Below are 26,781 nucleotides of genomic sequence, written 5' to 3' on the forward strand. Positions count from 1 at the left end.
TCACAGACCAATTTTGGAGACATTTCCTAGATGTAGCATTGCAGCCTGTAACCTGGAGCAATGATAAGATGGGGTTGTCTGTTTACTTTACTATATATGGAGTCTCCATTAAGTCTATTTTACCACAGGATGATGTCACTTTATGTGTTTGGTTTTCTAGCAAAACTCACCTCCCCAAATCACAATCAACCCTATTTTGCCCACTACTGGCTCGTCATTGTTTTTTTTTTTTTTTAATTTATTTTTTATTGGTGTTCAATTTACTAACATACAGAATAACCCCCAGTGCCCGTCACCCATTCACTCCCACCCCCCGCCCTCCTCCCCTTCCACCACCCCTAGTTCGCCTCCCAGAGTTAGCAGTCTTTACGTTCTGTCTCCCTTTCTGACATTTCCCACACATTTCTTCTCCCTTCCCTTATATTCCCTTTCACTATTATTTATATTCCCCAAATGAATGAGAACATATAATGTTTGTCCTTCTCCGACTGACTTACTTCACTCAGCATAATACCCTCCAGTTCCATCCACGTTGAAGCAAATGGTGGGTATTTGTCATTTCTAATAGCTGAGTAATATTCCATTGTATACATAAACCACATCTTCTTTATCCATTCATCTTTCGTTGGACACTGAGGCTCCTTCCACAGTTTGGCTATCGTGGCCATTGCTGCTATAAACATCGGGGTGCAGGTGTCCCGGTGTTTCATTGCATTTGTATCTTTGGGGTAAATCCCCAACAGTGCAATTGCTGGGTCGTAGGGCAGGTATATATATATATATATATATATATATTTTTTTTTATGATTTATTTTATTTTATTTTATTTTTTTTTATTTTTAATTTATTTTTTATTGGTGTTCAATTTACTAACATACAGAATAACACCCAGTGCCCGTCACCCATTCACTCCCACCCCCCACCCTCCTCCCCTTCTACCACCCCTAGTTCGTTTCCCAGAGTTAGCAGTCTTTACGTTCTGTCTCCCTTTCTGATATTTCCCACACATTTCTTCTCCCTTCCCTTATATTCCCTTTCACTATTATTTATATTCCCCAAATGAATGAGAACATATAATGTTTGTCCTTCTCCGACTGACTTACTTCACTCAGCATAATACCCTCCAGTTCCATCCACGTTGAAGCAAATGGTGGGTATTTGTCATTTCTAATAGCTGAGTAATATTCCATTGTATACATAAACCACATCTTCTTTATCCATTCATCTTTCGTTGGACACCGAGGCTCCTTCCACAGTTTGGCTATCGTGGCCATTGCTGCTAGAAACATCGGGGTGCAGGTGTCCCGGCGTTTCATTGCATTTGTATCTTTGGGGTAAATCCCCAACAGTGCAATTGCTGGGTCGTAGGGCAGGTATATTTTTAACTGTTTGAGGAACCTCCACACAGTTTTCCAGAGTGGCTGCACCAGTTCACATTCCCACCAACAGTGTAAGAGGGTTCCCTTTTCTCTGCATCCTCTCCAACATTTGTTGTTTCCTGCCTTGTTAATTTTCCCCATTCTCACTGGTGTGAGGTGGTATCTCATTGTAGTTTTGATTTGTATTTCCCTGATGGCAAGTGATGCAGAGCATTTTCTCATATGCATGTTGGCCATGTCTATGTCTTCCTCTGTGAGATTTCTGTTCATGTCTTTTGCCCATTTCATGATTGGATTGTTTGTTTCTTTGGTGTTGAGTTTAATAAGTGGTTGACATACTTCTTTCCATTTTTAGGTACTGCTCTAAAAGCAAAACTGAAAGAGTCCATTTAATTTTGCGCAGTTCAAGTCATTCATATTTCTGACTTTCTCCACAGAAACAGTTGACTAGATATATAGAAATATATATTTAAGTGCATTTCTCAGTTAAAACAGAAATTAGGAATTTATTGTGTAGGTAGTAGACTCTATAAGTTGAACTATCTCTGTTATATTAATTATAATCTGCACCTTCTAAAATGTTAAGGTGCTTTCTTGCATATTATCGCACAAACAAAACATGTTAGTGAAACATTTTAATAAATAACTTTTAAAAAGATAAAAACAGAGAGTGGGACATAGACTCTAAGATCTGTTGTTAGTTGGGGATAGCTCCAACTTTTATTCTCCTAATCAATGATTCTTCTATTGAGTATGAGAAGATTCTAGAGGCAAAAGTTACTTGACCATGACAAAGAGCACTACTTTAGAAAGAGTGAAAATAGCCTACAACTCAAAAAATATTTTCAAATCCAGATGATATTTTTATTAACAATGTACTACATCGTATAATTAATTGCAATTGACTTCAATGAAAGTACTATTATGGTTTTCCCCCACAGGTTTTAAATTTTATTTATATTATTTTATTTACTCATGAGAGTCACAGAGAGAGGGGCAGAGGCATAAGCAGAGGGAGAAGGAGGCTCCCGCAGGGAGCCTGATACAGGACTCAATCCCAGGACCTGAGGATCACAATTTAAGCCAAATGCAGATGCTCAACCACTAAACCACCCAGGTGCCCCTCAGGTTTTAAATTTTATTTCCCAGATAAGCTGCCAATATCAAGCTATCCTAGAGAAGAGCTCTAGTGGTTTTAAACCACTGTTTTCCAAGTTTCTTTGTTTGGAATAATAATAATGACAACAATAATACATATTAAGTCCTAGCCACTCTTTGATCCTTTTATCCCCTTCTCCAGCCTCTGGCAACCACTGTTCTATTCTCTGCTTCTATGAGTTTGAGTCTTGTAAATACCTCATAGAAGTATTATCATGCAGTATTTATTTTTTTAAACTGGCTTATTTCACTTAGCATAATGTCCCCATTTATCATTTATGTTCAGAGCCCTTTAAAACACACTTAATTGTCACAGCTACCTTATGACATACCATTTGTCTTCCCACTTTGCAAAAGTGGAAACTGAGGCACAGTGAAGCTAAGTTACTTGCCTAAAATCACAGAGAGTAAGTATCAAAGTGAGGATTTGAATCTAGGCAGTTTGGACCAGAGTCCATAGGAATAACTATTGAGCTATATGGTCTTTCTTTCATAGGGACATCTGGGTGGCTCAGTGGTTGAGTGTCTGCCTTTGGCACAGGGCGTGATCTCAAGGTCAGGGGATCCAGTTTCACATCGGGCTCCCTGCAAGGAGCTTGCTTTGCCCTCTGGCTATGTCTCTGCCTCTCTCTCTCTCTCTGTGTCTCTCATGAATAAATAAATAAAATCTCTTAGAAAACCCAAAAGACAAAAAAAAAAAAAAACATCTTTTTTTCATAGCTGGAATAATGAGGTGGTTATTGAGATTCCAGTAGAGGAGCAAAAACATTTAAGGACTTAAACCAACGAATCCATGTAACTGAGAAGAATCTTTGCCTTTTTTTTTTTTTTTGTACTTATCAGAATTGACCACAAATTCCCCAAAATAGACTACTTCATTTTACTGGGACTGTAGAGATAGAGGGAAAATGATGACCCCCCCCTTTCTTTCAACAACCTTTTTTGAATAAAGGAAACATGAAAGAAAAGGAAGCCCTCCTAGGCTCTGGTTTACTTTCAACAGGTAATCAGTGGGATGGGGTCACTATTACGAACTCTCCTCCTTCCTACCTGAACTACCTCCCTTGGTCTTTCTTTCCTAAGTTCCTTTGGAAACGCTTTACCATACCTGAGTTCCCCTACATGACACTCTTGCCTTGTGAAGAAGAGTAATATAAAATATCAGGCAAAGGTTTTGTATTCCCAGCCCAGATCTTTATCTCAGAATAAAAGAGGAAAATTTATCTCTTGTGAATCATGGGCACTGAGAAGCTGGGAACATTTTACTGGCAGGGAGGGTTGGCAAAAACAGTCCTAGTGGATTTCAAGTTTATTTGACTAATTCTTTCACCACTTGTCAAACGAAACTACTTTTGTTTAGGTAACAAAACAAGCTGTTTCCTCTGCCATTTCTCCAGTGAGTAGTATAGGCACTTGTGGCGAACACACATTACTGCTAACTGTTATGATGTTTGCTGTCAAATTCATTTATTTATACAACTGCTGTAAAAAGCCTGAGGCCCATAAGCAGCCATGAAAGATTTCAGAGTCATGGTGTGGGGTCATGAGAGGGAAAAAAAAAGTCTCCACTGGTTATGAGAAAGGAACTGACACAGGAAATGGTCACATATGGCGCAGATTTATTGTGTCCGGGGCTTCCCATTCAAATCTCATTACAGCCACAGCTCAGAGCTGGGCATGGCACAGTCCCATTCATTTTAGTTTTGGCATCCAGCAGAATTACTGCTGCAGCTTCAGACCGAGGGCTGGAGAGGTGATAAGTTTATCATTCTGGGGAAAGAGCATGCTCAGATTGTATTTGTAACGAAGGCTGTTGGCTGCTCCTGACTTTAATCTAACCCCTGAACATCACTGTGGTCAAAAATGGCAGGCAAGGGTTGCTAGCAAAAGGAAATCAGAGGGTAGAGAGAAAGGGGAAGTGAGGTGGAGAATATTACCAAACTAATGAAGGAAAAAAGCTAAGATTAGATGGAAGGGTTGAAACCATCTTGCATTTTGCAGGGTTTTATTAATTTTTTGATTGGTGAAAAAAACAGACATTCTGCTTATAGACATGTACATTTCTTTCTTGCACATATTTTCTAAGATCGTAGATAGTATATCTGCTTTGTAGCATTTTCTTCACCTGTAACCTCTCTCTTTCAACATTATTCATTATGAATACTTGCAGCACTTGCCGGTGCTGTTTCAGACTAAACGGCACTGAACGTTATTAATTTGTGATGAGGGTAGTAGCAAAAAAGGCAAAAGGAGAGTGGGAAGCATCTTAAAGAATACTACTTTTTTTAGTATGGCTACTGTAGCAACCTACGTCTATTAGCACGTTTGTTTCCAACATACATCATTTCATTTAAACCTATCCATCAGCCTATGGGTTGGATGCTATTTTCAGTCTCTTTTACAAATGAGTTAACTGGGTCAGAAAGAGGGTAAGTAACTTGCCCTTGGTCTTGCAGGTAGAAAGTGCAATGCAAATCTCTCTGGCTAGAAAAATTGATGTCTTACCTACCAAGCTGTTTTTCCTGAACTTGCATTTGCTTTGGCTGTTTTCACTGTAGTAGTCAAAAAATAAAAGTCATAATTGAGACCATACCCATTGGTGTTTGCAGGGCAAATCATAATACAACAAAATAACAAAAATATAAAAGCATTTTTAGGTCACTTATTTTAAGTAGAATATAGATGACATTTCAACTTAGTAAAAAAAATACAAAGTAGTCTTCTGGAATTGATTTGAATGGACTTATCTATAAAAATAAGTGTTGTTTATTTAAAAAGAACAAACAAAAAAAAGATTGATTCAGAAGAAGGATCTATTTGATATGTATCTAATGCTCATCCCTCATCTTCATTGTCATTTTATCACATACTTTCATTTTCTGATCATTTTTCCCTCTCAAAGTAACATTTCTATTAAAAGGACCCAAATATTTGGAGATACTCATCAAGGGATCTTAGTAAAGATAGAAAGATCTTTCACCAAAGGCCATATGGGCATCCTGCTTCAGGTAATGGTTAGTTTTATATAGTTTTCCATTTTTTTCAGATTAGGTTGGAAATGTATTCCCATCAAAAATAGACCTAAGTTCAAGGACTTTGGTGAGATTCCTCATGAAATTGTGGCAAATCCTATCATCTAGAGCCCCTGAAGTCCATCTCCCATTCTGTGTGCCTACAGAGGTGTGCATTTCTCATCTAGCACCTTCCTCTTCTGTGCAGTATCTTCAGTCCTGTACTGCTATTTCCACACCAGGACCTCTCTTTTCTGCCCGCTCAGGACTCCTACACATTGGAAGCCACTGCACCACGCCGATCACCAGCTATAAGAGTGCTGTCTTTTTCAGTAAGAATGATGCCAGAGGAGACTACATTCCTAAGCACCACTGTTCAATGTATTATGAAAGCCAAGCTGAAAATACCTTAATTTTGAAGCTTCCAGTCCTGAACTTTGAATACGTTAATTTTTCAATTTAATAAACTTTAAATTTCTCAAATTACATTATCTTATAATGCCATCTGTGTATGTGACTGTACATATATACATATCTATCTTATCTCTTTTATGATTACTAGTACTACCATATTGTAGTCACTCAACAGAATTTACAAACCTCTAATTCTAAAGCAAGCTTATGTTTTCTGTCATCCATATTGAATCTATGATGCATAAGAGCATCATTCTCAATTCACCTTACAGATAAAACGCACAGCCATTATTTCTGAAGTTAAAAAGATAAAACAGAACTCTTAGCAAGAATTCCTCATTCTAAAAAAGTGGATAGTTTTTGTCTATTATTTTTAGTATGACCAAAATGTCTTCTTTCATATTTCTTTCCAAGATTTCAGCTACTCTCTTTGTATATTTAGGAACACAGCTTTGAGATTTTGGAGTCTCCCTTCATAGCCTGAAGGTCTACAACAACATCTATAAATGGGGATCAATTCAACCTGTCTACACTTTATTTGATCTGTGGCCATTTATATTTGTTAAATTAGAAATAATGAGGTGTAAATGTTGTTTGACAGAAAAGAATTGTAAATGATTTCATTTCTTGAAAATAAGAGAATGATTATATATTTTGCTTTTGTCAAAATCTCCTATACTTTACTGTACCATGAATTGGGAAATCTATCACAAAATGGCTAAAAAAAAATTATTGAGGGAAATGGTGATGTTAACCTCGAGGAAAAAAAATCATTAATGTTGATGTATTTCATTCAATTTTAAACATATAAATTTTTTCCTTTTGTTGAAAGGGGAAGATGGAAGGATTCTATGTGCCTTTGAGTCAAAACATTTATTTTAAAAATACTTTTTTTTTCTCTTTCCTTCTGACCCATTTTTCTAAATAAAGGATAGAGGTTGTTTCTTTTTTTCCCTTTTCTTTTAATTTTTTTTCCTAGCAAAGACGACCCCTTTGGCATATTTTCTTTTCAAATGTGAAATGAGGTGGAAAATCCTCATTTCACGACAGGAAGGACAAATATTGACACAAAGTTAATATTTGTTAGAACCCTGGAAGCAACCTGAGTATACATACATACTCACACACACACATGCCTTCTTTTTTTCTCCTCCTTCACCAGACATACCTAATTCACTTTTTTTCTTGGTTGTTAGGTCTGAGGTCTCCAGTCAAGGGAGAGGAAGATGGAGGATATTGTATGTCTAGGACGTTCTAGGATGTTAAAGTATACACAAAGCCAAGTGTTCATGTGCACACATGCACACACAAATACAACCTGCTTAATCTAATTTCCCCCACTTAGAGAAGAGCTTCTGGACTTTATCACTGTGCTTGTCCATCTTGAATGCAATAGCATATGCCAAGCCAATACTCACTGGTCACTCAGCATTTATTAAGTCCTGTCCACTCTTGCCTGTTTGAGAGGAATGCCCTGGGGTGACTGGGCGGCCGGCCCTGACAGGCTGTGTCACTTATCTCTTCACATTGATTATGAAAGTCAGCTGTGGCCAGACCTTGCTTTTTTTCCTCTTCTCCTCTCAGCCCCTCTTACAAGCACCCCTGCCTGGATTTTCATGAGGAAATAATCAGATTAGGCCTTTCACGGTGAGTTCATATGGAGTTCTCTTTCTCCAGTGTGCTACTAACTGAATAAACGTGTTTAGTGGTAAATTGTAAATGACATTATGATTACCAAAGCCAGCATGGGTTTCATTTAAAAGTGATCAGAATTGCAGACCACAAAAATTGTGACTGGCAGATAAGGCCATTTGGAGAAGTGGGAAAAGAAAAGACAGAAACAAGTGAGAAAGATAATCATTACTCAAAACTAAGCCTTCCCCAACTGAGAGAAGCAAGAGGGAAAGAAATCCAGAGGAAGAAAAGATGGAACACTGTTGGGAAGGGAAGCCAGATTGTCACCGTGAGCTTCTGCCAGCTGTGGCCAGGACAGTAAACGATGATGCCTGCTGGCCATGTGCACACCCTTCTCTTAAGTCCCGTGTTTTCTCCCCTACAGTTAAGAACCATGCCCATTTAGCAGGAACCTTAATGCATTGCTTACATATGCTTTATTTTGCCTCGCATTAAAATTAAAATACTAGAATTGATTAGCTCTGGAGATGACTTAGGAAAGTAGATGGAAAGAGACTGATGAACCACGCTGTCTCTTAGTGCTAAATTCTGGAGGAATAAAAATAAAATTTCTTATTTATGAACACCAGGACTGCAAGTTTGGCTATAAAATAATAATCAATGTTACTTGCTGATAATCTTTAGACTGGTGCCTTTGTTAAATGTGTGGTTGTGTGTTTAGAGTTCTGGGATAGTATGCTAAAATATTAAGAAGACCAAGTGGCAATATAAAAAAGCAAATGGACTCTCACCAAATATATGATGTGACAAATAATAACCAATCACTGAAAACCTCTCCATAAGTTGCTCTCTCTCACTGTGTTGAGAGAACTCCTGATGATCGTGGTACTTCTTGGCCAGTGTTACTCATCACAGCTGACTCTACAACTAAATACAACCCAAAGTGAAGTTATTTGGATTATGTTGCTTTTCTTTTCCCCTTTCTCCTCATTATTGTTACTACATAATTATGAGTTAAAATTGTGAGTCAGTTTTTTTGTCTATGAACTAGGAATAATAAACTTGCCATGGAGAAGTTTTAGGTAAAAAGGGTTATGGAAGGAAAAAGGAAGGGAGGAAAGAAGAAAGAAGGAAGGAAAAAAAAATAGAGAAGGACGGTAGGATCACCAATCCGATGGCTTGAGGATATCTTCGTAGGGAAGTAAATCTTCCTCTACTATTCTAATCTCTATCCCATCCTGTTCCCCTTCCAGATACCACTTCCATTAGGCTGTGGACCTGCTGTCAGATATTTCTATACCTGAAACTTTCCTGAGCAACCATTTTATAGTAGTTGAAACAACCATGAGATGATCATCTTCTGGCCAACAAGACTAATTTAAGCAGTAACTAGAGTCCCCAGTTGACAAGCTGTGAAATCCATAGAACCCTTCTGATAGTGTCCAACTTCCACACCACATTAGAGAGTATAAGGGTATAGTGTATTTTGTTTAGCATCCCTGCCTTCCGACAATCGCCATCAGAAGTCCACCACACGTTATTTACACCTCCAGAATACACATGTCTTTCCTGATCATTCATGAGGTCAACCAACCTTTGACTCTCTTTCTCCAAATCTTGCTCCTGGTGCTATGTGAAATTAGCTCTGAAATTAGATTCAACAAACTGCTTTCTGTTTTCATAGTGTTCTTTAACCCTTTTGCCTCAAGCCTACCTATTATCACACTCTCAAATCTTCACATTTCAATGTTATTCACATGCCCTATGTCATATCCCTTAAGCAAAAACCCCTGCTTCTCTGTGGCTGATGTCATTAGGCTCACTACCTGTGTCATATTGACATGGTAGCCATTGCTTTTCAGTCCCTGAAAGCCACTGAAACTAGTTTATGGTTTCCTTGTCCATTCTAACTCTGTCATCACTCTTATTCCAGGTAAATAACTCATCTAAAACCTTGACTTCTGTGAAAATAAAGACTACTCAAATAAGAACAACCAAAGAATAAAATTAACCAAATCAGTTCATCTTAAAAAAAAAAAAAAAAAAAAGAACAGCCAAAGGCTCTTTACCTAGATTTGCTATAGCAAGCGAGTTAGCCACCATCACTTGCATTTGGCAGAGGCTCAAAGGCAGAGAGAGTGAGAAAGCTTTATGGTGGAAAAAAGGAAAGATTTCAGGTATATCCTGATTGGGTGCTGTTTTTGGCATGGGGAAGCTGGAGGTGGGCTACTTAGAAGTGTGACATCCTATGCAATTGATTAGAGGCATGTGTTTGGCTTTCTTCATTTGGTCCTCAGTTGGAGAGGGGGAAGTTGACAATTATTAATCAGGTGCTAGCTATTTGGGGCTGATTTTTTCAGAGGTTACTGTTTGGTCATCCCGGACTAGATACAGATAGAAATGTGACCTTCCTCAACTGGTTGTGCTAATAATAAACCGGTTTCTTGGCTTGGTCACTGCTGACTATGAATCAGAGTTGTTTTCGTGTATGGTATGGCTATTGTCTGTTGGTATATTCAGTCTCTTACTGTTCATCTCATCTTCAAGGCTTCTCTAGGAGAATACCTGGCACAGACAAAGTCTTCCATAAATGTTGGTTGTTGTTATATTTTTTCAAGTATTATTTGTATATAACATCCCTTACTTCATTTCTCTCCTTTTGTAGCTGAGATGTGCTATGCTTCATATGATTGGTTCTTTGAAAATATCTTTAATACCTGTGACCCTCTGCCCCTTCTTCTCAGTCACAGGCAGAAACCTAATCTCAGTGAACCCAGTCATCCTGTTTTCCCATGATATCTTATTAAGCATATCCAAGGCATTTGCTCATTGGCTCTCTACAATCCAGGCTGACTTACTGTGAAGGTGGTAAAGTTGAGGTTTCAGGGTCTTTGCTTACACCTTACACCTTGATAGTGGCCTTATCAAGATTCCAGAAGGAATGCTAGCAATGAGTTTTTATGGCCCTATGTTTTTTTTTTTAAGGTCATTTATTTATTCATTCATTCATTCATAAGAGACACAGAGACAGAGAGAGGCAGAGACACAGGCAGAGGGAGAAGAGGCTCTGCATGGAGCCTAATACGGGACTCAATCCCAGATCTCCAGGATCACGCCCTGGTCAGAAGGCGGCGCTAAACTGCTGAGCCACCTGGGCTGCCCATGCATGGCCCTATGTTTTTTAAATTTATTTTTATTATTTTTTTTAATTTATGATAGTCACACACACACACAGAGAGAGGCAGAGACATAGGCAGAGGGAGAAGCAGGCTCCATGCACTGGGACCCCGATGTGGGATTTGATCCTGGGTCTCCAGGATCCCGCCCTGGGCCAAAGGCAGGTGCTAAACTGCTGTGCCACCCAGGGATCCCCTGGCCCTATGTTTTTTTGTAAAATTTGCAAATTTGAGATATTTTAATGAAAATTTAAGCTAACACTCTCCTGGCTCTAAATTCTCCTCCATCATAAGCACTGAGAGGGTGGGTAACAATGGATACAAGCATTTTTAAGATCTAGCTAACAGAGAATTGAGCTGGACATGCACTTGGTATGGGTGTAAAAAGGTCTGTTTTTTGTGATTCGAAATCACTTCTATATAAAGTTCTTACTAGCCATTTATGTCAACTTGCCCATGCTGTGATAAACAGGAGCCAGACTCTGGGTCTCCTGTGTTACAAATGTATCCTAAGGCATGAGAAGAAAGTGAGAGGTGGAGGAGAAGTAGGTTTTTTAATTGACCGTGCCACAAAAGTTATTCTATAAAAAGCTATTGAAATATTACAGCTCATACATGAGGAAAACTTCATAAGAAATTTTCCACATTTGACAGTTCTAAACATGTGGGCCAGAAAAACACTCTTTCATAAGCTGGACAGCCTGAAAATATAATTAGTAGATTATTTATTACAGATTTTTTACAGTGCTATTCCTAGAAGAGCAAAAATTGTAGGGTGTATGATTTTGGAGGAAAAGTATTTCATTTGTTTTATATTTTGTCAAGAAGACCTGAAACAAAGAAGTAATTTAAGTATTCTATTTACTTACGTTGGATCAAATGTGTTTGTCTTCCATCTTATGGGGGTATAGGAAGGAAGGCATGGGGGATAATATTTTATAATAACCAATGTTTCATGAAACTTTTTTTTATGTAACTTAGGAGATACTAATTATTGACTTCGTGGAGGTCATGGGAGTAAGTCTCCAACCAAATGTCTCAGCATCAGAAAGCATGTGTTCCTTTTAGTGAGATGTTCACACACAGAGCTTCAAAACACACACAAAAATGAATACATTAGGAATAGAAACAATGTGTGTAATTGGCATTGCACTACTCTGAATAAGGAAGGTAACTACGTTTAAATAAGCAAATAATTCCTACATATTTGAGTAGCCATATGCGCTTAGCATTTAATCTTTATCACATCACAACGCTTAATAATACAGAAAGGTAACTCACTCCTAACAATGAAGAGAGAAGAGACATAGTAACAAAATCTTCCTGTTGACAGGTTAAACATGCACAGGGAATTCAGTAAATGTTTATTGAATTTCTTGCCTGGTTTTTGGGGTTCATAATCTAACTCCTACAAAATTCCAACAGGTTATAAAAATTTGACAGTGACTTCTATTCTATCACCTTATACCTGAGCTTGCTTTGTAAAATAAAATAAATTGTAAAAAAAAAATTCTTTGTAAAAGAATATTTGAATCACATTAGAAATCCTCCATTTTTGTTATTTTAGCTTTAGAAGGCACTTGCCATCAGGAATAGAAATAAATACTCATTTTTCTACATGTGTATTTATATAATGAGTTAGTATAGGAAAAAATGCTTTGTCATAACATAATTCTTTTGCAAACAAATCAATAATATTTTTAGGAACATAAGAAAATTCATATAAATATAATCAGCCATAATTTCAATCTTATGGTTTCATATGAAATAGATGGATTTCTCAGTGTATTGAGCTTTGTCATATATTAAAGGGGGCGAGTCTCATAATAAATTTTTGTAGTATATTCTGTTATTGTTGTCATATGTTGGTTTAAAATGTATTCAAGCTATAGAAAAATAATCTTATAACTAGATACTTGGAAAGAATTGATAAAAATTATTATTTTTTAAAGATTTTTTTAAAGATTTTATTTATTTATTCATGAGAGACAGAGAGAGAGGCAGAGACACAGGCAGAGGGAGAAGTAAGCTCCATGCAGGGAGCCTGACGTGGGACTCAATCCAGGGTCTTGAGGATCACACCCTGGGCTGAAGGTGGTGCTAAACTGCTGAGCCACCTGGGCTGCCCTAAAAATTATTTTAAAAATAAGAGTTTTGAAAAGGACATTATACATCAATCAACTAATACATATTAAGAAGCATCTACTGTGTTTGAGTTATTGTGTTAAGCCCTGTGGTAATAGGAGATATAGTCCCTCACCTTGAGAAATAACCCCTTAGAAGCACTGACACTTACAAATTCTGTGTAATTTATCAAACTACTTATAGTTAGTAGCAGAGAATGATTGAGAATTGTATCAAATAAGAGAGTGATTAGTTTAGTTAGGGATAGTTCCTAAAATTTAGCAATCTGTAGAGATCACTTTAAAAGATGTTATATCTCCTGAATCAAAACCAGGAGGAACAAAATCAGACATCTATAAAACTGGATAGAATGTGAATGAATAATTGACATGACATCAACATGGCTAAAAAAGAAAAAAAAAAAAAAACGTGTTAAAAGAAGGAGAGTGAGCTGTAAAGTTTAGAAAAGGAAAGTAGGGAATCCCTGGGTGGCACAGTGGTTTGGCGCCTGCCTTTGGCCCAGGGCGTGATCCTGGAGACCCAGGATCGAATCCCACGTTGGGCTCCCGGTGCATAGAGCCTGCTTCTCCCTCTGCCTGTGTCTCTGCCTCTCTCTCTGTGTGTGTGACTATCATAAATAAATAAATTAAAATTAAAAAAAGAAAAGAAAAGAAAAGGAAAGTAGTGGTTTTTTTTGTTTTGTTTTGTTTTGTTTTTTTTAGGAAGGCCCCCTAAATATCTCATTTCAAAAGGATATATCTATAGTAGAGCTGTTTATCAGACTCTCAGGGCACAATTTCCATATCTGTTAAGATCATGGAATTAATTCCCTTCATACTGGTTCCATGTTTTTGAAAATAATTCTTGATTTACATTAGGGTTTCCATATTATATGACCATAGGGAGAAAACATATTATGTTAAAAGTGACCCTTCTTTTATGTTTGATAATTGAATCTCTACTTAAATTAATAATTTAGTATTCAATTTAGTGAATTCAATTACTTTAAAGAGTTAGAACAATTTGAATTTTCTGTTTTATTCTGTATCTGTTTTCTTTTTGTCTATTTCATCTACATTGTTGAATTTGTTAGCATGAAGTTTGTTTTAGTAGTTTCTTAACCTTTGTCTGTAGGATCTGTAGTAATAACCATTCATCCCTGAAACTGGTGATTTATGCTCTTCCTTTTTATCTTTATCAGTCTAGTGAGTGGGTTAAATAATTAATTAATATTTTCCAAGAATCAAATTTAGCTTTGTTCACTTTTATTTTTGCTTCTTTGTTTCTTTCTTTTCTATTTCATTGATTTCTGCTGTTATATTTATTATTCCCTTTCTTCTATTTACTCTGGATTTGTTTTGCTTGTTTTCTAAATTTGTAAGGCAGAACCTTAAATCCACAAATTTTGATGCTAAGATTTCATTATTATTCAGATGGAAACATTTTACAATTTCCTTCATAATTTTGACTATTGTTGCTATTATTATTGAGGCAAAATTAAACCATGTGGCCTACTCCTGAAGCAACATGTTGGTAATTAATTTTATGGATATCAAAGGCAGCTTTGGCATAGATTTCTAATCATATCATATGGAAGGAAGGAAATAGGAGAAGGCTAGATTATACCCAAATGTAGTAATTTGATTTTTTGGTTCCAATCCTGAGGCTAAGTAGGACTAATGGATAATGCTATTTCTCTAAACGTCTTGATTAGCCCCAATCATCCTCAACTTGGGCTCTATTTAGTATCAATACCCCCAAATTACTACTTTATTCTTTTCCTCTTCTTGTATTTTTTAAAAATTCTTCATGTTTAGAGAAAAGAGAAAATGAAGACAATCATATAGTCTGACATCCAAACTTTTTCACACCCTTTCACAGTATACCTCTTTAATTTTAATACACCTCCATACAGGCACCTGGATGGTCAGTCAGTTAAGGATCTGCCTTTGGCTCAGGTCATGATCCCAGGGTCCTGGGATGGAGCCCTATGTCGGGCTCCCTGCTCAGCAGGGAGCCTGCTTCTCCCTTTCCTCTACTCTCCTTTCACCTCCCTCATGCTCACTGTCTCTCAAATAAATAAATAAAATATTTTTAAAAATACACGTCCATAAATTATTCCTTCCAGCCCCCTCAATCTACCTCTTTTTTCATTGACTTAAATATTATTATCTCCTTCTCCCCTATCCTTTTTCTGTTAGGGAGGCCTTAGTGATTATTCCTTTTCCTTAATTATTTGACTCAACTCTTTTTTTCACTGAACTATTATATCCATTATTACTCTTGATTTTTATTTATTTATTCATGAGAGACAAAGAGAGAGAGAGAGGCAGAGACACAGGCAGAGGGAGAAGCAGGCTCCATGCAGGGAGCCCGATGCAGGATTTGATCCCAGAACTCTGGGATTATACCCTGAGCCAAAGGCAGATGCTTAACTGCTAAGCTACCCAGGCATCCCCATGATTACTTTTAAATAATGTATATTATGTAACATGTACACTTAGGTTATCCATAGCTGTTATTTAATGTATGTACCCTTTCATATTTTATCCAGAGTTCTTTACACACTCAGTATCTAGCACACTTGAGTTCAATAAATGTTTCGTGAAGTTACAGATGATAATAAGGATGATAGATTGCAAATCATCTTTGAGAGATTGTGGTTTGTATATTACTTATTTTCTTTTATTTTATAGGTACATTTAGAGAAGAACAGAAATGTACATACCGAGCCCTGATACAAGGCTACATCTGCAAACAGTCTGACCAAGCAATTCTAATTCTTGACAATGCTGATGCCACTTGGGCAATGCAGAAGTTATATCCAGTTGTATCTGTTACGCGTGGTTTTGTCGACACCTTTAGTAGTGTAAATGCCGATGCTCCCTGTTCTACTTCAGGGTCTGCATCTACTTTCTATTCCATTTTACCTACCAGAGAAATCACCAAGATCTGCTTTGTGGATCAGACTCCCCAAGTGTTGCGTTTTTTTCTATTGGGGAACAGAAGTACCTCCAAGCTTCTTTTGGCTGTATTCTACCATGAACTTCAGAACCCCCGTGTTTTCATAGGGGAAAGTTTCATTCCACCCATTATGGTTCAATCAACTTCCTCATTGCTAGATGAGTCAATTGGTTCCAACTATTTCAGCATCTTGGATAACCTCTTGTATGTTGTCCTACAAGGACAGGAGCCCATTGAAATACACTCAGGTGTCTCTATTCATTTGGCCCTCACTGTGATGTTTTCAGTTCTAGAAAAAGGCTGGGAAATCATCATCCTTGAAAGACTAACTGACTTCTTGCAGGTTAGCCAAGATCAAATCAGGTTTATTCATGAGATGCCTGGCAATGAAGCAACCTTAAAGGCCATTGCTGACAATAAAGCAAAGAGAAAGCGCAATTGCCCAACTGTGACTTGTGCTAGTCCTTACAGAGTCGGTCAACGAAGACCTCTTATGACGGAAATGAGTTCATATAGGGTCCCATCACCAACCATTATGGAAACTGCTTCAAAAGTGATAGTCATTGAAATTGGTGATCTGCCAACAATAAGGAGCACTAGACTGATTTCATATTTAACAAGTAACAAATTACAGAATTTGGCTCACCAGATTATCACTGCTCAACAGACCGGAGTACTAGAGAATGTTCTGAATATGACTATTGGGGCCTTACTGGTAACTCAGCCAAAGGGAGTCACTGACTATGGGTGAGTACTAATTATGATAACATCTAGACAAGGGCTGATTTCTTGGGCACATATTGCAAATGTCAGTCGACTTCCACTGAATCACAGAACCTGTATGCTTAAGATAAGAATAAAAACTTAAAAACCAAAACAAAACAAAAAAAAAAAAACCAAAAAAACAAAACAAAAAAAAGAATAAAAACTTAGAGAGTCACTTATAGACTTAATTCTCAATTTAAAATTTTTTTATTAAATCTATATTTTTCATGACTATTCTATATTTTGTGTAGTTGAAAATGTTCTATTTTGGTACCTCAAAGTGAAAATCATGTAGGAAGAAATTTTTCCAAAGCAGCTTGTTTTCAGTTCATTTGTTCATTCATTTATTCATGTAATGAATTTAAGTGGTAAGCTAGATTCCTGGATTGCTAAGGTGAAACAGATATGATCTTTGCCTTAAGGGACAGAAACACTACCTATCACAATTGAACAAGCTACAAGCTAAAAATTGAGTATTGAGGAGGATGATAATAATTCTTCCTATAGAGCTGGGGAAGGGGCTAATGTTTAGGAAAAATTTGGAGGTGACTAGAAGTTTACTAGGGTAATGCAGTGACTGATTGGGTCTTATTTAGCCTAGAATTATAAAGCCCTGAAGAGGATGCCTTTGTCAAATTGTATGACCAGGAGTATTCCTGTTGCCAACTACATTTATGACACAGACCTGTATAAGATCTGTAACACCCCTTGTGCTATATTATTCTGACTGTAAACACTTATATTTTGGAATCCTCCACCAGATTTCTGTTAATAGATGTTTCAGAATTAAATTTATCTGAATGTTATCTGAATGTTATCTGAATTTAGTGAGTGGAAAAGCATGGGAAGTACACAATAAGGGAAGTCAAGTGTAAATTACTCTCAATTTTATAGATTGTGTTAGCCAACGGATTAATTGACTAGCCCAAGTTCATCTAAAGTATCTCTCATAAGGTAAAGACTGAGTCCCAAGCTTCAATTTTTAGCAGATGCAAAAGAACCGAAAAATGATAGCCCAGGTTGAGAGACAAAATGAACTTGTTATAATGCTTAAGAAACATATATAAATGAATATTGCTAGTTAAAACGGGCTAAAGGTGGGCAACATAGGTATTCCCTACAAATTTGTCATCACCACTAGAAAATAAGCTCAAACCAGTGCATATTTTCAGATGATACTGGGTCCCTGGTATAGGTAAGATTATTTATATTCTGATCTATATTATTCAATAGATTTTAAAGCATTCATATTCTTTTAGATTATTCTGATGTTACTGCTTTTTCATCTTATTTGTGGTAGTATTAATAAGCAATTGATATTTAATGGATATTAGTTACTTCCATATGCCATCTTCAATGAATATGGGATTTGGTCTAAAACAAAGTAAAAACAAAAAAAGACACCTTCACATTGTTAGTCATATTTAACTAATATACTTATTGCCTTTTTTATATATAGAGCAATATATCCAAATGAAAGCTCAGCTAGTGTTTTTGTGTCATACTTTACCTGAATTATAACATAGATAGATATTCATCTTCCAGACAGTACATTAATATGTATGAGAGATATGAAAAGGAAACTCAAGCAGTTTTTTCCCTTGAATTCTTGTTGAGTTGAAGGACTTTAGGAATTATCTTAGAATTAAAAAGTAAAAAAAAAAAAAAATTAAAAAGTACTCTTAGTTATGTGGATTGCTCAGAATCTATTAAATCTTGGCTATTTTTACCAACCAACAAACCTTCACCATGTCATCAATGTCATTATGCTATATATAATGAATGCATGGTAATATAAGAATCAAGAATATGAAAAAAAATGATGCCAGTGCATCTTAGCTTGTATTTAAATATCTTTTTCCTTTAGCCCGATTTCATTTAGATCCCATTGAGTTCTTATAGATATAATACATGTATGACTGACTGACTAGAGAGAAAAAGGGGCCAATCCATTGCTAAAATTTATTTAGATTTTATAGTATTGAGCTTTTCTAACAGGTCATCATTCCCAAATAACTGATTTTTGTGTGATGTATAAAAAAAGACTCAGTGAATATTTAGCCTTTAACTACAAGGAGAGAAAAGTCAGAGTAGAAGCAATGGATGTATAGCAGAGGAAGCCCAGCAAGGAGAATAGAACCAGTACCAGTTTAGGTACAGACACATATCTGTGGGCGATCTTTCTATTATGAAGAGATGAGACAGCTTCAGAGAAGAGATCACCTTTATGGCCTACTATCCATCATAGCCATCATGTTTTCACTTTTGACTCAGATATTTCTGATTTAATAAGAAGCTGCCAAACATGTATATTATAGCATCGATTTTCTGTTGGGATATGTTCTATTCCCTTATCTCTCTGTGTCCCTCTAGTATTTTAAGAGAGATTTCAAATGTAAGGCAAAAAGCAAATCTTCTGAAGATAAGGAAAAGCTGCTTCTTAAGTATATCTGAATAAATCTCTACAGAATAAGAAATGCCTTGTCCTAAGGGATTGAATGAAAATTAGCAAGATTTCCCATGGTCCAAAGAATTGCACAATATGCTAAACAACCCTGGAGCCCTATGCAGGCCTCAGGCCAGCCCTGTTTCTTTCAACTTTGATCAGTGTCAGTTGGGACTTCCATTGAACTCACTGGAGAGCCATTGACAAGCTAATGAACTGACCTTGACACAGCAGAATCAGCCCAGGAACGCAGGCCTTTCAGTAAAAAACACCATAGATGTTCTCGAGAGGTTCACTCTTGCTAATTTAATGGGTTTGCATGCATTTCAACAAATTGAGGCCATATTGGACATTTACTTTTCAAGCGGAATACTACCTGCTTTCCAAAGTAAAAAACGAAAAAAGCTACCAATTTATTTTTGAGGAGGAAAAATGGAATTCGTTCTATTTTTTAGTTAAATGATACACAGTGAATTGGCCTCTCCTGGTCTTATTCTCTCCTAGAGGCATCTGGATTTAAATTTTGTCCACTTGGCTAAGTCCGTTCCAGGAACTTGTTTTCTACCTTCCAAAACTTCATTGACCTCTTGTCAATACTTCTCTCTTCTCCTTCTTTGTCTTTATCTTTGTTAGTTTACAAAACCATTTATGCTAATGGTTCACACCATTTTATTTATATTTATGCTTTTCAGTAATTTCAGTGGAGTTGGGGGCACAGAGATAACCATAAATTCAATCTGCCCTTTTTAAACTAAGCATTCTCCACAGAAGTCTTATTTATATATTGTTTTTCATCCGGAATCCTGGCAGGACACATTTTATATTGCTTACCTTTCTTTAAGTAGGAACTTGATTTTTGCTCTCAAATGTTTCTCCTTTCTTTCCCTTTTCTCTCCCTTTCCCGTTTAATTAAAAAATATTTTTGGGATCCCTGGGTGGTGCAGCGGTTTGGCGCCTGCCTTTGGCCCAGGGCGCGATCCTGGAGACCCGGGATTCCGGGATCGAATCCCACGTCGGGCTCCCGGTGCATGGAGCCTGCTTCTCCCTCTGCCTGTGTCTCTGCCTCTCTCTCTCTCTCTCTCTCTCTCTCACTGTGTGCCTATCATAAAAATATATATATATATATATTTTTTTTTAAACACCTTTAAGTAATATTCTTTGTCCTACAGTAAAATTAAATATATCTGTATCTTTTTGGATGTTTAAATATTGAAATGCCAAGGCTGTTTATTGTTGGCAAAATTTCTAAAATGGCTTCCCAAAGATGTTCTGCCCTGATCCCAAATATCTATGAATATAGTGAGATAGAACTTCATTCAATACAGAACGTTATGTGGCACAGTTGACCCAAAGATAGAATATCCCAGATTATCAAGGTGGGCCCAAATAATAGCATGAGCCCTTTAAAGCAGAGAGCTTTCTCCTCCTCTGGCCACAGAGGAAGACAGAGGGATTCAAAGTGTGAGAAGAGCTTAAAACCATCACTGGATTTAAGATGGAAGGGACAACATGTTAAAAAAAAAAAAAAAAAAAAAAAAAGCAGGTGGAATAAATAGAGAATGGACCTTGGCTGACAGCCAGTGGGGAAATATGGACCTCCATTCTACAGCCACAAGGAAATAAATTCCACCAACAATCTGAATGAGTTTAGAAATTGTTTTTTCCTGAGAGGCTCCAGAAGTAAACCCAGCCAAGCCTGTTTGGATTCTTAATCCATAACCCAAAGATAATAAATTTGTATTATTTTAGCCACTAAGTTTATGGTAATTTGTCATGCAGCAATAAAGACCTAATATGCTATCTCAAATAAAGTTCTCTGTTTATGACATTGCCAGGATCCTTGGCTCCTGAAAATGGTTCTAATGAGGGTGAGCAAGACATTGTATGAGTGGCTTTCTGTAAGTTCTTGAGCCCATCACCTTAGCATCTTTTTAAGTTCCCTTACTCTGTAAATAGCAGCTTCTCAAATGAACTTGGAATAGAGAAGAGAACTAGCTCAGACCATTGGTGAGACTAACTAGTCTATTGATGTGCAGTCTCATTTAGCATCTTCTCTTGTATAACCTCTCCATATCCCCAGGCACCTGCTTTCTAGGAAACAGCTATTGAGTATATAAGAACAGAATTTTCTGTCAACATGGGAGGACATTCTTCTCAAGGCTGGCAGAAGGTTCATCCTGGAAGAGATTTCTGTACTGCCAGCTTGTCTCTTTCCTCCTTCATGGCAAAAAACAGTGATCTGTCATTGAAGAATGTTTCTGTGCTCTTTCTTCTTTTTGCTACCATACAAATTCACTGCTTTGTTGAGCTAGGTGGATGGCGAAATTGTCTTAATGGTATTTCATATATCTGGCTTTTTAAGGAAAATGAAATGCTTTGCATAGGCAAACTTTCCATTTAATTAAAAATTGTTCCTTTTATCACTACATTTTTAAAAGCATTCATCACTTAAACTAAAAACAAAACAAAAAAATCCCCCACATATTATCGACCCTTATTAAGTGGGAAATAATGTAGATCATTCACATTTTTATTGATGACTCATGGTTATCATTAAAATTATCATTTATTTCACAGTCTTGTTTCTGCAGTGATACCCTTAGGGACCATTGTTCTTACACTAATTGGCCCCAGACCACTAAATCCTTGACTCTACTTCTGCAGGTTATATTTTTCTGCTATTTTCCTTATTATAAACAGGATGTAACTGTAATCCATTGCTACCACTCACATATCTGTATCCAGCAGTTTCTCAATCACATTCGCATGTAGCTCTAACTCTAAAATTGAACCATGCTACCTTAAAATCAAGTAACTAAGATCTCTGTGTACAGATGGTGAAGTTGTAGGTAGATATAATAAGGACTCATAAAAGCTTAGATTTCAATATCTTTTAGTTCCCAAACATTAATTGAATAGCTATTATATCCAGAAAATTATATGGCTCATATGAAAATCTAGAGATTTAAAAATTAATGGAAAGGCAAAACAAACATTTGTACAACTATTTAACAAGAATATGTCATATTGAATCTAATTCTATGTATAATTATAAAGAAATTAATTCAGTATGAACCTGCTTCACCGTTAGTCTAGTTTTTTATAAAATTAACTTTAGTTATATTAACTGTAGTGTATTTTTCTCTTTGTAATAATTATTAGGTGGTCAATGCTTCAATTTATTATTATATTCCCAAGAGTGCCTAAGCATAGAGTCATGCAAATAAATAACCATTAAATATTTGTTGCAGTGAAATGTAACCTGTTTGGCTTCTTCACTATTCTGATATTCCTGTGTAACCAATATCCTGTATTAAATATCTCCCAGCAAATAAATCTTGGCTCTTGTTTTCCTGGCTGCACTATGACTGCTACAGCACCCTAATGCAAACAGAACATTTTGAATAGTTTGTGTGTGATCTTAAAGAATGTATTCAGAGTTTCCAATATCCCAGATAAGATAGTCATGATAGATTTATTACAAAATATTATTTTAAATGAGTTTCTCTACCTAAAATGCTTAGATTTTAACCCTTGGGTTGACCTTGTTGGAAGATGTGCCATGTTTATTCTCTGCCTTTATATACTCCTAGCACACTGCAACCTACACCTAGGGTTACTGGAGTCTCAATTTGAAATGAGTAATTTCAAAGAACCACAGAGCTTAATAATAAGTACTAGAGCATAGCACAAAGCATACCAAATGAGAAATATACAGAACTTGAGATTGGCCAGGCCAAGATAGGTAATGGCTTTCCAGAGGCATATGAAGACCTAAGAGCAGAGAAATGCATGATGGGCACTGATCTGTCATAATGTTACTACAGTAACATGTATTAGGTGCTTACCATGTACCAGGTTTGGAACCACTCTGTTGTGCCAGAAGGAAACCATCAGATCTTAAGCCATTTCTTCCCTCTTCTCTCCCTAGGAGTTGACAGCAGCTAAAAGCATCTGGCTAAGTTTAATAGGGAGGACAAGGACTGGGAAATATAAGTAAAATGGTATGTGTGTACTCCGGAAAGTCATTCTTGCCTTGCAGACTGTATAGGGAGTGGGTGGAGGGACTCTGTTCCTGAGTGACAGAGGTCATGGTGTTTTATTTATGTTTGCACATCTCACAGTGCATAGAACAATGTTTGGACATAGTTGGAAGGGTTAACGTGTTTGTGAAACTGAGTTGACTAGAGAGCTTACTTTCTTCTTCCAGGTATGGAATCTTGCAAACTTCTTTGGAATTCCAGTCACCTCATGCATGGCACATATAGATTCTGCTCTATCTAGCCTACTTAAAACAGGAAGAATTGAAAATATAGGACAACTGAAACATTTAATAGAAACATGGGGCACTTTTACAGAAATCTGACTTAACTTTGAGGAGGTGAAGGCTGAAGAAAGAACAATTAAGTATCTCTAACAGTCCTACCTTCAGCCCACCCCCATAGGTCTTGCCCAGAACCAGCTTTCAACAGAACTTATTTGTTTATTTTCCAAGTTTGCCATGCAAATAGAAATAATCCTTTCCTCTTGAAAAAGTAAGCATTTCAGATCTGGCAGATTGAAAATCAAGAGCTGGAGTGAATAGTGGTGATCTCAGAATTGGGAAATGCCTGTATTCTCTTGATCTTTTTTTTTTTTTTTTTTTTTTTAGCTTGTACTTAAGCATCATCAAAGGGGGGGAAATTCTTTCACATACTTGACTGGGTATTGGAAGCTGTTAAATAGTGGTTAAAATGGGAGGATTGGAGGGCACTTTCCTCCCCTATTTTTTAAAGTTTGGCTGTAGGTCCTTCTGCCTGCAGGCTACAGTCACATTAGCAGTTGGAAATTGGATAACGACAGCACAATGACAAATCCAGGTTGCTTGCAATAAGTTGCTAATCCCTTTGCTTTAATATCGGAGCAGCGTCTAATGATGTTTGGACATCACTCCAGTTTACTGACGACCCCACTGGGGCCAGCAATAGAACCTTACAACTGTCTAACAAGGCGTCAGGTGACTCCCGTCGTCACAGCAACGGACACTGGAATCTAATCTTCCTTCCATCCCTTCTAGCACCCAATAACGCCTAGATTATATAAGTGGCCCATCATTGCTTGGTAACTTGAATCAATTAACGTTAATTCGCACAATGCTATGATGTATTGTGATCACTTTCATTTCAGGGAAGGGGGAGAAATTGCTATAAGTCACCTAAAATGAGGTTGTCTGTGGTGCTGAGGTATTAATTGGGTGTCCATATTAAATGCAAAAGGAGCCCCATCGTGAAAGGAACGTGGATGAGTGACTCTCTTGGCTGCTATTGACCTATCAGAAGAAGACAGTGCCCTTTTCTTTTGCTTTTATCTATTACAGTTTTCCCTATTGCGTGTCAAGTTGATGTATTATAAAAAATTCATTTGGTGACCTTTCACCCCCTTAGCAGATTAAACAATTTCACTTCGATGGCATCATTAACAGGACCCTGCATTTAATGATGATTTCTCTAAAAGGCCACGGAGATTCGATTTTAAGCTAACAGATTTATTGCACTATTATAACATATCGTAAAAAACTGTACCACCTACGGTCAGGTTTTAGGATAGAAACTGCTTAAGAGTTTATGCGGAGCTTAAAGTGGTATTACCTTGGGATATGCTGTAGCAGCAAGTCTCTGACCTCCAGTGAGATGCTGTTTACATTTAATAAGAGATGTTTGCTCACAATAAACTTTAAAATGTGTCAGGGACGAGCCTTTCAGCAGGTTTTCAGGCAGTTGACTCCCATCTCTTCATCTCTAGACGGCAATGTACTTACGTCAGGATCTGCGCTGGAGTCTTCTGGCTTCCTTAACCCCATTGCTAGCCTGCACCCTATCCCACATCAGAAAGCATTTAAGAAAGGATTTAGGGGAGAGATAGGATCTGGTAACAATGTTAGAATTTTCCAATAATCTGGGCCCCATGGAAGGATAGGATTAATAGCATGGATTTTAAAAATCTGATTTAAATAGTTCCCCTTAAAAAAAGAAAACTTACTCATTCAGGCTAAGCAAACTAATAAATGATGATTAAACTAATGTATGTTGAATTCCCAGTGAGTGGTTCTAGCACAGAGGTCAGAGCTTTAGCCAGTAGATGACCAAAGGGGATTCCTAGGACCACATACGACCACCCTGGCCTTGTTCACCCAGGATTCTCAGGGGAGGGAGAAAATGCTTCCTACAGAAACTTCGTAGTTTGTGATCCACTCAATTTGCTCTTTCGCTCTTCCACTCTTTCCTCTTTTTAGGATGAATTGTCATCTTTGCCTGACATACACCTTCCATGTTAAATAAATATTTTATCCTTTTCTCCTTAGGTGAAAGAGGAAGAAAAAAATGGTTGGGGAATAAAGAAGCATTTAATTGGGGAAGAGTAGCTGTCTCCTCCTCCTCCTCCTCCTCCTCCTCCTCCTCCTCCTTCTTCCTCTTCTTTCTTTTTTAATCAAGGCCTTGTTAGAACTGACCTAGGCTGTTTTGAGAATAAGTCAACAAAGGATGCCCTCTACTAGGGTAATATGTGTGATATGATTTCTATATATCACCATGTAATTGCTAAAAATCTATTGCATGGCTGTGATGCATATACACAATAGGCTTAATAGGACAATGGATATATAATCTATAATATTCTTTTAATAGAGCTGTATTGGTCATCAAAACACCAAAGCTCGGTCACCTGATGGCTCAGTCACTTAAGTGTCTGCTTTTGGCTAGAGTCATGATCCCAAGGTCCTGGGATTGAGTCTCACATTTGGCTCTCTGCTGGCAGGGAGCCTGCTTCTCCCTCTCTGTCTGTCTGCCACTCTGCCTGCTTGTGTGCTTGCGTGCTCTCTCTCTCCTTCTGTCAAATAAATAAATAAAATATTAAAAGAAAAGAAAAGAAAAAACACCAAAGCTTTGGGAAAAAAGATATTTTGAGGTATCATGAATTGCATAACCATTTTATGTTTATTGTATTTTATTACTGAGTCACATTAGCAATTAACATGCTTGTAAGGGGTGAAAAATAATATAGCTCCTTGATTAACGGCTCTAGACCTTGATCATTTGTGAGACCTTTGACAAGTTACTTAAACCCTTTTGAGTCTCAGTTTCTTCTAGTTTAACTGGAAGTACCTACATCACAGTGTCATTTTAAAGATGCACTGGGTTTATATGTGGAAAGCTTAGAATAGTTCCTGGTACACAGTAAGCGCTCAGCATATATTAATTTTAAGGTATTATTCTCCCTAAGGGCTTCATTCAATTAAAATAAATTAATCAATTAATTCCACAGTTATTGAGCCTATTTAGTGCAAGCACACTGTGGAGAATGTAAATATGAAAGGGTTGTTGTGAGGAGTCCTTAAGCTATTTTGTGCAGAACAGTGCTATTGTCAGAGCTTGCTGTCAGGCATCTTTTCCAATTCTTTCAGTGACATCATTTTGGTACCTCGAATCAGCCATGGTAGAAGTCTTTATACCACAAAAATTGGAAAATACCACAAATCAGAGTTTTGGGGGGAGAGCTGGTTTACGAGCAGATTAGTGAACATATCTACACCTTCTAAACATTTTAGTCTGGTAAGGCATTCTTGGGGCCGATATTAAGGAACGGTGATAAAAATCCAAGTTTGTAATTTGTGCTTCTTTCCACTCCCACACACCAGTCCATCCTTTATCAATGCTAAACAAACACAGAAAAAT

General features: G+C 37.1%; 1 protein-coding gene across 2 annotated transcripts in view; it reads left to right on the plus strand.

The window, feature by feature from the left end:
* The window catches only part of PKHD1 (PKHD1 ciliary IPT domain containing fibrocystin/polyductin), a 471,902-nt gene that overhangs the window by 408,044 nt on the left and 37,077 nt on the right, over window positions 1-26,781 (plus strand). For both annotated transcript variants that reach the window (XM_072832682.1, XM_072832683.1), the window contains exon 62: window positions 15,594-16,608. In XM_072832682.1, the coding sequence (XP_072688783.1) occupies window positions 15,594-16,608 (1,015 nt within the window). The remainder of the gene's footprint in view (window positions 1-15,593; window positions 16,609-26,781) is intronic.

This window comes from Canis lupus, chromosome 7 (assembly GCF_048164855.1).
Source record: "Canis lupus baileyi chromosome 7, mCanLup2.hap1, whole genome shotgun sequence".
In the NCBI taxonomy this organism is placed as follows: Eukaryota; Metazoa; Chordata; class Mammalia; order Carnivora; family Canidae; genus Canis; species Canis lupus.